The 13833-nt window shown below is 45.6% G+C and overlaps 1 protein-coding gene across 2 annotated transcripts in view; it reads left to right on the top strand.

Annotated features, from left to right (window-relative positions):
* The window catches only part of LOC140912510 (NACHT, LRR and PYD domains-containing protein 12-like), a 181199-nt gene that overhangs the window by 33293 nt on the left and 134073 nt on the right, over positions 1-13833 (top strand). For both annotated transcript variants that reach the window (XM_073346997.1, XM_073346998.1), the window contains exon 4: positions 6271-6441. In XM_073346997.1, the coding sequence (XP_073203098.1) occupies positions 6271-6441 (171 nt within the window). The remainder of the gene's footprint in view (positions 1-6270; positions 6442-13833) is intronic.

Below are 13833 nucleotides of genomic sequence, written 5' to 3'. Positions count from 1 at the left end.
GAGGCAGATAGTGGGTGGAATCCTGGCTTCAATTAAGTCACTAAGAAAACTCCCCTTGACTACAGTGGGGCCAGAATTTCAATCAGTGCATCTCCTTTCAGTGCATAGAGTTATATAGAGAAGACTGGTACCTGCTGATAGTAGGTGGGAAAAATTTAAAGGTTCATCCCCCCAACAGCCTGAGTCATGCTCCTCCCAGGCATGACCTGCCCTCTTACCCTCAATGGCCCCTCCCTGTAGCTCCCAGCTGTTTGCTGCCGCCTCTCCCCGCAGCCACAGTTTGCAGCTCGTCAGCTCCAGGAGCTTCTGCACAGGGAGGGGACCCAGCTGGCAAACCCTGGCAGAAATTGGTGGTCACATGGTGCCAAAAACTCTGGTGGTACAATAAGGATGCCAATAATGGACGTAGATTGAGAATCCAGCCACACCATCTTAAGTCCCAGGTAGCAATTGATATAGGTGCTGCTCAATCTGCAAGGAGGCGATGTCCATTTGGGATTTGCCATGATGGTGATAATACAGCACTACTTGTTATACAGATGCTGTCTTAAAATTAACTTGCCCTGTTAGACTCTTGGTATCAGGCTCTAAGAAGCCACCATTTCCTCTTAGTTATGGGGATGTTAGTTCACAAAGTGTAACAGCAGTTACGTATCGCTGAGTGATAGTTATCATACTTACAATTGTAAGCAAATGCTCATGTTTTTGGTTGGTACTTTAGTGGGTAAATTAAAGTAAACTCTCTGGGTTAGAGAAACATGATCATTCCTATTGTAGCTCCAGAACTGATTTTAAAAATGACTGACCAACACAAAAGTATTCTTTCCAGCAAGTTAAAAAAGTATGGATTGGATGAATGGACTATAAGGTGGATAGAAAGCTGGCTAGATCATCGGGTGCAATGGGTAGTGATCAACATCTCATGTCTAGCTGGAAACCAGTGTCAAGTGGAGTGCCACAATGGTCATTCCTGGGGCTGGTTTTGATCAACATCTTCATTCATGATCTGGATGATGGGATGGATTGCACACTCAGCAAGTTTGCAGATGACACTAAGCTGTGGGAGAGGTAGATACTCTGGAGGGTAGGGATAGGGTCCAGAGTGACCTAGACAAATTGGAGGATTGGGCCAAAAGAAATCTGATAAGGTTCAACAAGGACAAGTGCAGAGTCCTGCATTTAGGATGGAAGAATCCCATCCACTGCTATAGGCTGGGGACTGACTGGCTAAGCAGCAGTTCTGCAGAAAAGAACCTGGGGATGACAGTGAGCAAGAAGCTGGATGTGGGTCAACAGTGTGCCCTTATTGCCAAGAAGGCTAATGGCATATTGGGTAGCATTAGTAGGAGCATTGCCAGCACATCGAGGGAAGTGATTATTCCCCTCTATTCTGCACTAGTGAAACCTCATCTGGAATACTGTGTACAATTCTGGTTTCCCAGGTTTAAGAAAGATGAATTCAATCTGGGACAGGGGCAGAGAAGAGCTACTAGGATGATCCTTGGAATTGAAAACATACCTTATGAGAGGAGACTCAGGAAACATGGCTTGTGTAGCCTAACCAAAAGAAGGCTGAGGGGAGATATGATTGCTCTCTATAAATACATCAGAGAGATAAATACCAGGGAGGAAGAGGAGTTATTTAAATTGAGTGCCAGTGTTGACCCAAGAAGAAATAGATACAAACTGGCAATCAACAAGTTTAGGCTTGAAATGTAACAAACTAGGTTAGCCAAGTTGAAATGTGTTGTAGCCAATGAATTTAATTAGGAGAACCTCTTATTGAGTCCAGGGAGCGTTAGCAGACTAATTTTAATGCTAGGTTCTTTTCAGGTCAGCTTTTAATTTGAACAGTATTTCTCAGATGAGGATACTTGGGGCTCTTGACTGGCCAATAGTTTATTAATTCCCCCAGAACCACATACCTATGTCCGCAGCAGTTCATCAGTCAAGTGTTCAAACAACAAATGTTTTACGTGTATACTGAATACAAAGTGCATTCCCCTTCATTTAAATCCAAAAATAAAATACAAAAATATCATATAAATCTGTCCCCAAATGACAGTGTTTTCCTTAGACGCTGTACTCTCCCTATAACATTTGGACTGAAAGGGAAACAATCCAAGGGGTGTATATATATAATATTTCAATATTTCTAGCCTCTAGGAAATCTTAAGAGTATGAGATCCACTTCCCAGTGTGCTTTATGGTTTCTAAATCACAGAAGGGGAAGTTTAAAAAGGTGAGAAGAGATGGAGCAGAGAAATTGGGCAGAGCAGCTTGCAGTCATGGGGATATATTTCCATCTGCCAGTAAATAAGCACATCCTAGATTGCTTTTTACCTTAGTTCTGATTTTAAATACCACTAAAGAGCTTTAACAGTGGTCCTGCATTAATTTGCCAATAGCCTTGTATTAATTTGTCAGTGTCAAAGATGATCCCTGTATCTGGTCAAGAGTGTGGGGTTTTATTTTTTCCCCATCTGCACGTGTCAAGAAGATTCCAACCTTTCCTTTCAGATGCAGACCTAATCACAATTCTGGAGCTCTTTATCACCTTGAAATTGAATTACTGCAGTGTGCTCTGTTTGGGATCATACAAGACAATTCAGAAACTTCAGCTAGGGTAGACTGTAGATGCCTATTTATAAAGTGGTACATTGACACATTTGTGCTGTATTGTCTGCACTGGTTTCCTACTGATTTTATGCAAAACGTAGAGGTCCCTTTTTCATCTATAAAACCTTAAATGGAATGGGTGATGGATGCTTGAGAAACCACATCTCTTCTTATGCAATATGGCAGCAGATGTAATCAGCTGAAGAGCTGACCTAACCCAACCCTCTGCCCAGCCCTGAGCCCCCTCCCACACCCGAAACCCATCATTCCCAGCTCCAGCCCCACCCCAGAGCCCTCACCCCCAGCCAGATTCCTCATCCCCCCACAACCCAACCCTCTGCCCTACCCTGAGCCTCCCACACATACTCCGCACCCCTCAGCCCCACACCATTAATTTTATGTGCACCAATATGGAGGTGATTTATCACATCTCCTCTATATTGGTGTACATAACAAGATTCATTCCACATATGAGTGGGGAAAATTAGAGGGAACAGTGGTGACAGTAGTTGTTTGTAGGTGTTCTAAGTGCTCTTACTCTCCTTCATCAGCACAGAAGATTAAGGATCAGAGTTGTAAGTGGAGGCTTCGATTTCCTCTTGTGTTTCTAGGAAACCTCTTTTGCGAAGGGACAGAATTCTGAGAAGGAGGGGCTCATGTTATCCCTGATGGCCGCAGAGCTGAAGATATAATAACAAAAACATTTTATAAATGGGGGTAGGTGTCTTCTTGTTTGCATAGCTTCATAAAAATTGGAGAAAGAAAACTGTTCTCACATCAGTACCATCTACAAATGATGACTTTTTTTTTGCATTATATGGTACAAGCTCACGTTGTATGATTACAGACTTTTGCTTTAACAAAAGGAAAAAAAAGTATGGGAAAATGCATACAGTATTTCACCTGGGTCACTTTTCAAAAACAGTACTATTTTGAGTAAATAGCTGCATTATCAATCATATTTAGAAGATTTCTTCCACTTCTGGTGAAAATTAAACATTGTTTTATGGCTGGGCTGGTAATCTAGTGAAAATAAAGAGTTTTCAGTCCTGCTCCAAGTGTAAATCTGCAAGTAAACTTAATCATGGAGCTCCTAATGCAGCCATCTCTTTACCATACATCACAATATGACATATTAGCAAGCCGTCCTATTACCAAATTCCAGATGAAAACAATGAATGCTCTTGTAATTTTGATATGAAATGTATGGCAAATTTTTAAAATACTGGAAATGGCACCTGACATTTCAAAAACATCTGAGTCAGTCCAACCTTCCCCCTCCCTCGACCCCCATACTCACACACACTTGAGGTCCCTCAGTTCTAAGAAACCCATTTTGAATTTTTGTTTTCCCTTCCAACAGCTCTTCAAATGTTTGCTTGGGTCTGGTCTGATCAGTAGTTAGATCTTTTTGAATTCTTCCAACACACTTTAGCAAATCACAATAGGTATCACAGTGAGAAGCCTCATCAGTAGGTCAGGCCCTTATGTTCAGTACCTGATTGGTAAGTAGCTCTTACCTCAGCCTCAGCCATGAGAAAAACAGGGAGGGAAAAGAGGTCATGTTGTTTAAAAAAATGGGGGCCCTTCTGATACTGAGAAACATGAGGGGCTAAGCACAGCTCTATGCAAGAGAAAGGATGGCTGTGTCATTCAATTGCTGGATTGAACTCAAGACACTCTGTGTGACCTTGGGCAAGTCATTCAATCTCTTATGGATCTCAATTCTCCATTTGAAAAATGAGAATAATAATATTTCCTTTCCCTACCATTCACCTGTCTGGTCTGTTTAGATTGTAGGATCCTCAGGGCAGGGTCTATCTGTGTGTACTGTTGCTCCTTCTTCTCGCACCAGTGTCCTGTTCTGACACCAGCATTACCCTCAGCCAAGTGGTGGCGGGCGTCCAGCACATTGCAGATCAGAGGAGAAATCAGTGACAGGGAGTCTGGGTAAACTCTAAGTGAAACTTGTCATATTTACATTTATTCACCTCCTTTGGAATGGGAGGGTCACACAGCAGAGGCTCCTCTTCCAGAGATCTGAGCCCAGCACCAAATTCCCAAAGAGAATCTCTGCCTCCAAAATGGACTCTGATCAGCACCCAGGGCAAAGAACAAACTCTACTACAGTTGGCACAGCTATGTCCTTCCCAAAGCTTACCCCCAACACCACTCCTCATATGGGGGGTGTCTCTCTTTTTTATCTCAGTTGGGTCCTTCTTTAAGAGTCATGTGTCCTCTCCCCAGTTTGGCACCTTTTTCTCCTCAGCTTCTCATTTGCCTTCCCTCCTTTCTTACCTTTACATTTTGTGGAGCTTGTCTCTGTTGCTTCATCAGGAACACCCTCTCCCCACCTCCCCAGGCTAGGGCGTATCTCCATACTTTCCCACATGGCTCTACCATGATGACTGAACTTGGGGGTCCCACAGGGAGTGGGGGCTTCTCTCCCTAATACAAATTCAGGGCTCTTTTTCTCTATCAAACATTAGGACTTCCCTCCCCTTTTGGCGGAGCGACCATATTTTGAAGGCAACTGTAGTGATGGAGGAGGCCATGCAGGTGACAGTTGCGATGGGTAGGGTGTCTCTACATGTGTGCAAGATTTGGCAGCTGTCGGGGGTGCAGAGGGTTCTCTGTGAGCCCTGGAGGGAGGGAGGAGTGGCAGTATGTGACAGCCATGCTGGGGGCTGGTCATTGAGATGCACATGGTCATAGCCAGGCTGCTGCCATAGTTCCACACTCCGGTGGCTGGCAGCTCTGCCAGGAACCCAGATTCTGCAGGGAGGGACACAGAATCCAGTGGAAAATTTCTATTGTAATAACCTCACCAGTGTTTCTGGAACAGGCCCTGCCAACAGGGTCACATGGTCACCCTCCTCTCAGGGGCTCTTCTTCCCCAAACTTTGGGGATCCCCCTGGTTGTGGGGCTGGTCTCCTCTTTGTCTTCCAATCCCCCCAGTCTTTTATCCTTGGTCTCAGAGGAAGGTGGGTGTGATGCTGCCAGTGCTGGGCCTCGCAGCTGCCTCCCACCCCAGGCCTGAGGCTCAGAGCTAGGGGCAGAGACAGGAGACGTCTGTGTCCTGCAGGGGAGCAGCAGAGCCAGTGCCGGGGGCGCAGAGGGCCAGGATCTCCCAGCTCCGCTGGCTCTGAGCCTGGCCCCGGTGAACAGGGAGGAGCCTGCTCTGATTGGGTTGCACCATTGTGGGGCTGATCAGTGCTGAGTCCAATCTGATTGGCTGAGAGCTGGGTAGGTGGGAGTTAGGGTGGCCAGACAGCTGCCCCTTAACTTCTGGTTGGTTAGTGGAAAGAGTGAGGGGCGGTGCTTATGAGGACACCTTACCCAGAACCTTAAATCTTGTTGGTCAATGGCAGAGGTTTAAGGATGGGGGGGGGTGTCTGGGTCATTGACAGTTCTGATTGGTCAAGAGTCATGTGCAAGGGGTGGGGCTTAGGCAGGAAATTACACCCAACACTGGTTCCTCATTGGCATAGGGTGGGGGTTGGGACAGGCGGTGGAGCAGGGTTTCTACTTCATTCTTCAGGTGGATTGGTCAGGGAGAGGGGCTGGTGGGCGGGGCCGCCTGTCAGAACATCTGTGACGAGCCCCCTTCACACGGTGATCCCCCTTCTCTGTGTTTCTCTCTCCTGCAGCTTGGGGGGTTGTCATCTCACAGACACTGACTGCGGGGCTCTCACCGCTATTCTCAAAACCAGCCAGAGCCTGACAGAGCTGAAACTGCCTGATAATAAACTGGGAGATGCTGGAGTGCGGCTGCTGTGTGAGGGACTGAAACACCCGAACTGCAAACTGCAGACGCTGGAGTAAGTAACATTTGGCCGCCTCTGTGTATTTACAGGTGTCCTCTGGGTAAAGTGCTTGACACAGTGAAGATGGTGGAGGGGAGGAGATTTTTTCCCTCTCTTTTACACTCTGAAGTTTCTTGGGGACTGTCACTTCATTACCCCACTGCCTACAGTAAGAGGGGGTCTTACTAGTAGTAGCGGGGTGTCAACTCCCCGGCACCAACAGCCTTTCACTCACTCAAGCACTCTCCTCTGGGCTTATGCCAGCCCCAGCTTTGCCTTCCAGGCTGACAAGAGAGGCACCCTAATCACTGAATCGCTGATTCATTCTCCTGTGATATCCAGCCCCTGATTCTGGTTATTCACAGAAGTACCAGAATCTTTACATGCAAAGATGTAGTGTACCCCAGTTTATCAGAGTTTCCTTCAATCACTGCTCCTGTAGTCCACACAGCACTTGCGAACACTTAAAATAAAAACAAAAGTAGGTTTATTTAAGAAAGAATAAAGATTTATCCAAGAAAGAGAGAAGGTGATGGGAACAACTGGTTGTAATGCAAAACAAGATCCTAAAGTGTAAACCTGGGTTTACCTTTGCCAGTAGTTACCTTTCCTATCTAATGAACTAGGTTTTTCCCACAAAGTTCAGTCAGTTATAGAACTAGCTGGTTTTATAAGAACCAGGATCCAAATATTCAGGACAGGTCCCTGAACTCCGCAAGGCTTTCTTTACTAAATACAGTGTGTCTTTTCCTACACTCTGTTTTCCTGAAAACCATCATTTGCTATATTCATAACAGGGAAATCCCCGCCCTGCTGTGATGTTCCTTTTCACCTCCAAGTGGTTTTGATCATTTGCCATGGTCTTTGATGCTTTTCCATTGAATGTTCTGGGATGTGGCAAGGGTAGACAGCACAGCTTTTTGTAGATACATTACACATTATACTTGATGAATAAATATCCTATAAGACGTGTTTGGTGTATTGAGTTTTTCCGTTCTGAGGTGAGAGCTGTTTGCAAAGAGCAGAGGACCCTTTGGCAAAGGTTCTCTGTGTCACAAAAACCCAATGTTATTTTCCCTTATTCTTTGTCTTTCCTCTTATTACACCAACTCCACCTCATGCTGACCCTGGTGTTCTTCCTGGCAAAGGCTTTACCTAGGTGATCTAGCATTTTGCTCGGACCATGGCCAGGCCAGGGCTCCCTCTGATCCCCTCTCTGAAGGCCTTCTGCAGCTGAGTTCTGGCTTTTGATAACACTCTTTCCAATGCCCAAGAATCTGAACCTGGGCATCTCCAGTGAGATTGACCCTGTGGAGCACTGTTGAGACTGTCTGCTACAGGCTGTTGGCCTTGGAAGCAACAGCACAGCTCTTCAGAGACGCACAGAAACGTGCGTACATCACCTTTGGTGTTTAACCCACTCAGAGGAAATACAATGACGTACTTTCCACGACCACGTCCCTCTGCACTGTTTCAGCACAAGCACTGGCAAAGCAGCTGCAGTCGTGCAACGAGTCTTCTCCCAGTGCAGTTCCACATTGCCCCTGCTCATCCTTCCACGAGCGCTTTGATCACGCAGAATCACTGGGCTCAACACAGGGGACTTTAGGGGAAATGTAATGGCCTGTGATGTGCCGGAGGGCAGACTAGACGGGCTAATGGTCTCTTGTGGCCTGAAACTCTATGAACTGATTCTGTCACCTGACAAGCCGCTCACTGGAGTTAGTTGCAAAAATTCATAATTTTGGTTAAAAAATGGATGACTTGTTAAGCGAAATATTCCAATAAGAATTGTTTCCGTTTTTCAGCAAGCTGTGCCACTCATATCCTTGCTGTATGCCAGCCCCAGAGCAGCCGAGGGAAGGCTTGTTGGTCTCTGCTTGGTCTGGCCCCTCTCAGATTTACAAAGACACAATTAACAAAAAATACCATGTTAGAGGATTAGAACTTCAAACACGTTGTTACGTTGCACTCCATATTCTTTATGGAAATATGCTTATGAATATGAATATGACATAACTGGACTATGCTTTATGCAAAATAAGTCATGTAAGATATCATTGGAGAGGTTATAATCTACTGAAAGTGTTCATCCTATTTGTATGCAAGTATCATTTCTATGTCTGAAGTTAGAAATATGTTACTAATGTAATTATGCTTATGGAGGGCTATTAATGGTACTTCAAGAACTCGATGACTCTTAAGCAAGAAACAATTTGCTTTGAATGGATTTGTTTTCCTGTAAGTCTGTGGAATGCCTATGAGGAGGAGGGGTGATGAGGGTCCCTGTGAAGACATGTGTCTGTGTCACCTGATGCTGGAATCCATCTTGGATTCTATATTTTTCCATGAGGCATAAAAAACGTTTAAACAAGAGGACTAAGGATTCCCACCTTCTGCAAAAGCTATATGAGGCCAGTCATGAGGAAACCCCTCCTTACCACCCAAGAGGTCTGCTGGAACTAACAGAGACTGAACAGGGGGAAGGATTGGACCCGGACTAGAAATGAATCTAGTCTGTGAAAGAAGCTTATTGGAACACCTTTGAGGATGAGATATTACATGTAACCAGTTTCGTAGTGTATTAAGCTTAGCCTAGCGTGTTTGTTTTATTTTGCTTAGTAACTTACTTTGTTCTGTCTGTTACCTCTTATGATCACTTAAATCCTAAATTTTATACTTAATAAAATCACTTTTGTTTATTAATAAACTCAGTGTAAGCAATTGTTACCTGTGAGGTGGTGGTGGGGAAACAGTCTGTGCATATCTCTCTTTGAGAAAGAGGGCAAATAATATGAACTTATGATGGCCATATGGTCAGGAAGGAATTTTCCTCCAGGGCAGATTGGCAGAGGCCCTGGGTTTTTTTGCCTTCCTCTGCAGCATGGGGCACGGGTCACTTGCTAGAGGATTCTCTGCACCTTGAAGCCTTTAAACCATGATTTGAGGACTTCAGTAGCTCAGACATAGGTTAGGGGTTTATTCCAGGAGCGGGAGGGTGCGATTCTACGGCCTGCACTATGCAGGAGGTCAGACTAGATGATCATTATGGTCTCTTCTGACCTTAAAGTCTATGATTCTATGACTCTAACTTATATTGTATAAACTTTATAAGTGTAAGATGAATTTATCTGGGGTTCAGGCTCCCAGAAAGGCTGTGCACTGGGGTGCTGAGGCAAATCCCATTAACTGAGTCTGCCCAGAGCTGAGCTGAACTCAGGGTCTGCATTCTGTAGAGGGGCGTGGCCCCTATCTCTTCATCTGTGCTGGAGGAAGCCTGGAGGGTCTAGCTAAGGAAGACAGAGTTAAGGGGTGCCCGTGTGGGCAGAAGGCTTAGGCTCAGCGGTATCTCAGCACATCAAGTGACAGTCCCAAGGGAGTCCCAATGAGAGAACACACGAGTCAATGTAAAAAAAAGTGACTGGTGCATTGGGAATTCTTGTACAAAAACATAAAATGCTACACCATGGCAGTGCTGACTAACCTCTGGTTTATGTGCATGAACACAAACATCCCACAATGCACAATGGCTGCCTGTTGACAGCATCCACAGCAATTTCCACACTCCTGAGATGTGCTAAAGAGAACACAGAGCAGGGTAATTAATTAACAAATTAACACCAGGATGAACCCTACCCTCTGCACTCCCCCACCCCAACTAAATCCTCTTTTCTATGGTTCTCCATCATGTTGCCGGCACCCAGTGCCGAGAGGCTGAACAACAGCTTGAGTGGTTCGTTACCTGGTGTGCTACACCCAATAACCACAACGGGGTGGAGAAGCAGAAAAGTTTATTTGAAGCTTCAAATAGGTACAGGGAGATTTGAATCTCAAATCCTGTACCCAGAGCAGGAAGTTACACAGGCTTTTATACATCCTTTTTCCCAGCATACTTATCCAATAGCAAGTTGCCCCAAGTATCCATATAGCCAGCCAATCCAGTTCCCAGCTAGTTCCCTGATTCTCTGTATCATTTGTTAAACTATACATAAAGCTGCTTTATTCAGCATTGTTCTTCCATATCTGCCCTGTTTGGCCTTGCTTAGTTTCAGGCAGTCTTACTCTGCAGCATATTGTTGCAGATCCTCAGCATAACTGCTGTGTGTGCCTCCAGGCGGGAGCGGGGGCCAAGGACACCTGGGCCTAGTGCGAGGGGGCTTCATCGACACTCGTGGTCTTCCATCCCCTCGAGTTACCTAGTGGCCATGCCCCAGTGTCCCCAACAATCACCCACTGAATGCTCCCATCCTTCCAGCCCCAATGGACTCCACTATAGCAGGTGGGGAAGAACTTCGGTGAGCATTCTCTGGGCTGCGTGGAGGACCCCCAGGAATATCCTTCCTTTGGGCCCAGAGCACTCACATCTCTAGCTCCTATAGGAAAACGGGATAGAGAGAAACTGAGTTTAGCTACTAAACAAAACAACTGAAAAAAATAATAAAATTTAAACTAACAAGCAAACTCTGTCTAAAAAACTAACAAACATGACTGAAGAAATGAATTAAAAGAAAAAAATCCACCTCCTCACCACCATGAGCACTGACACCCAAAGCTGCTGGTGCTCTTTCATGATCCACTCTGGGCCTCCAGGCCCAGAACCTGTATAGGGGTGGGGGGAGAGGCAGTAGGAGCTGCTGATCTTCTGTCATGGCATCTGCAAATGCAGGGTGTTGCTGCTCACAGCACATATGCAGATCTTTGTGCAGGACACAACCATTTAAAGCTGGCAATGCAGCAGAGCAAAGAGTGACTACGTGCAGACAGACACTATAAGCTGTAGACATTATGCAGCTGCTCCAGGAAGCAGCGCGAGGAAATGCAGGGTAGATGCAACAACCCACAGGCCCTGCAACTTTTACAGAGTGCACTCTTAGGGAACAGTGCATTGTGTGCCCCAAAGATAGAATGGCTGGTGTGGATGCACTGCATCATGGCAGCTTCCAGTTCAGTCACACTGATGCAAGTTGCAATGTGGAGTTCTCTAGTGTACACGTTAGATCATAACCTATTTAGGGCCTTGACAATTAGCATGAGGACTCTGAATTTAGTCTGGAAGGGAATGGGAAACCAATTGACTTGGTGGAGCATCAGAGAAAGGGTCTCACATCAGCCACTGTTGCTTAAAAAAGGAACTGCTGCCACCTGAATGTGGTACTTATCTCCCCCACAGGGAGAGTGACTTGTGTCAGCCTAACACTATTCACTGAGGTCTAGCCATTGCTTGGCAACACTTGCGGTTCAATATTAAAAGTATTTAAGAGACCAAATAACCCAGCTTAATTTAGTTTATTAATAAGGGACAAAGCAGTACAATATGAAAAGGAGGCATACATACACTCCTTCTGGGAAACAATTAATGTCGCAGAACGTTCACCTCACACAGAAGTTGTGCTTAAAAAATATGCACCCAAGATCGCACAGCATGGTTACTGACAAGTTAGAAAGCACTGAAAATGTCACCCAGGACTAGAATTCACCAGACAGCTTTTTATCTTTTCTTCTTCTATCATAGTGTATCTTTCTCTTCTTTTAAATACTACATTACAAGAGCTACGAATGCACTATCCAACGTGTACTAGAATATACAATGGAATGTTCGTGCCTTCGATCGGTTTTATATTTGCGAATGTCAAAAGCTATGTTTTGCTTTGTAGAGTACATATATTTGAAGTGAAGCTGGAAGTGCTATCTCCTGTTATGATAGCCGGACACTTCCATCAGTAGATCTTGTTTTCTGTTGCTTATAACTTTGCTAACCTTAACCATATTGACTTAAATTTTCCATGCTGGGTGTCTCCTTCAAGCTGGATATTTTTGTGAAATTTCAGCCTGAATGGTTCATCCATTTTCATCCATAGCTAGGGAAACACACTGTTTACCCCAAGTAATTCTGGTGAACTTTTCAGTGAGAAACTCTATCATCCCCATGCTTTAGAGCAGGAACTTCAAATTTGGCAGGGGGAAGCATTTGTGCCAGGGGTGTGCCTATTTCTGTTCTTAGGAAAATCTGCCCCAATTTTCAAAGTTATAAGCATTTGAAAAATCTCAGTGCTGATGCTCAGTGGAAACTTATTTCAGCTTTGCAGCTACAATCTTCAAAGGACCCTTCTTCACTGAGAATGCTCTACCTCTATCTCTTCAACAAGCTTGCTTTACCCTGGGGCTCCAGAGGGCTGAGTCAGCCCTGACTGGGACTGGTGGGGAAATTGGATTGGATTGGGGGATCCTGACTTCCATCTTGAGGGGTGGGATATGTGCTGGGACAGATTCCCACCCTAGTCAGGAAGGGATTAAAGAGCTCCTTTGGGATCATTCAGCCCCAACGTGGCACACCTGTGACACCTATTGCACCTTGAGAAGGGTGGCTTCTTTAAAGGGAGGATCCAAGCCCAGTGCATGCTGACCTTCAGAGGGAAGCAAAACTAGCACTCCCCTGCTCCACAGGAAACCTGCAGAAGAGACTGTGCTGCCTGAGCCCTCTGGAGAGGCAGAGGAACCATCTTTACTCTGCTTTGCTTTTCATTAGCGTCCAGGCACTCAGCCTGGATCTCTCAGACACTCAGGGTGTTAGGAACACAGGCCCCCTTCTCAGAGACTATTTACCTATTAACTTGTGAGGAAAAGCGGGGTGAGCCCAGACTGGTTTTTGAGTGCAAGATTATTTTCTTTGCTTTTTTCTGTCTTGGACCGTGGCCATGCCTTAAAGGAGGAGAAGACGCCTCCTAAAGACTGACCACCAGGAGACAGCACCCTGCACTCCAAACCAGCACTATAGTGACACCTCCAGACAGAAAGGGACCTTAGGGATGAGAGAGGCACCCACACTCACCTCACAGGAGTTACGTAGAGGTACAACCTGTGACAGAGTTTGAATAGGAATCACCAGTTTACTCAGAAACTTCACACTTTCCGTCCAGACAAGGACTTAGCCAAATACTTCAATCTACTTCTCATCTCCAGACTAGATCACTGTAATTCACTGCACCTAACACTCAATCTAACGCTGCATATGTTCCAGCTGATAGAAAGGAACTCTCCACCTCTTCTGTGATTTATGCCACTATGACCACATCAGGTCAGTGCTCCAATCCCTCCATTGGCTGCCAGTCAGCTTCTGATGCCAGTTTAATGCTATCGTCTTAATCGTCCATGGAACCCCAGAACCAAGCCCAGGACCAGAGATGACTCCCAGCCAGTAGGAGCAGACAGAGAAGCAGCCTCAGCAGAGACCAATGAACACTGATGTCATCAGACTGCCCGCTACAAGTTGTCACTCTTGACATTCTCTTCCTTGTGCTGATTGGCTGTTTGTTGCCACCCTGTCCTTTCCCCTCCCCTCACAGTCGGTGCATCTCAGCCTCTTTCCATGCTCCCCTCTTTCCTTCCTTCTCCCTTCCCTTCTTTGTC

Source organism: Lepidochelys kempii, chromosome 6 (genome assembly GCF_965140265.1).
Source record: "Lepidochelys kempii isolate rLepKem1 chromosome 6, rLepKem1.hap2, whole genome shotgun sequence".
In the NCBI taxonomy this organism is placed as follows: Eukaryota; Metazoa; Chordata; order Testudines; family Cheloniidae; genus Lepidochelys; species Lepidochelys kempii.
Note: the sequence above shows the minus strand (reverse complement) of the source record. Positions and strands in the feature narration are given on the sequence as shown.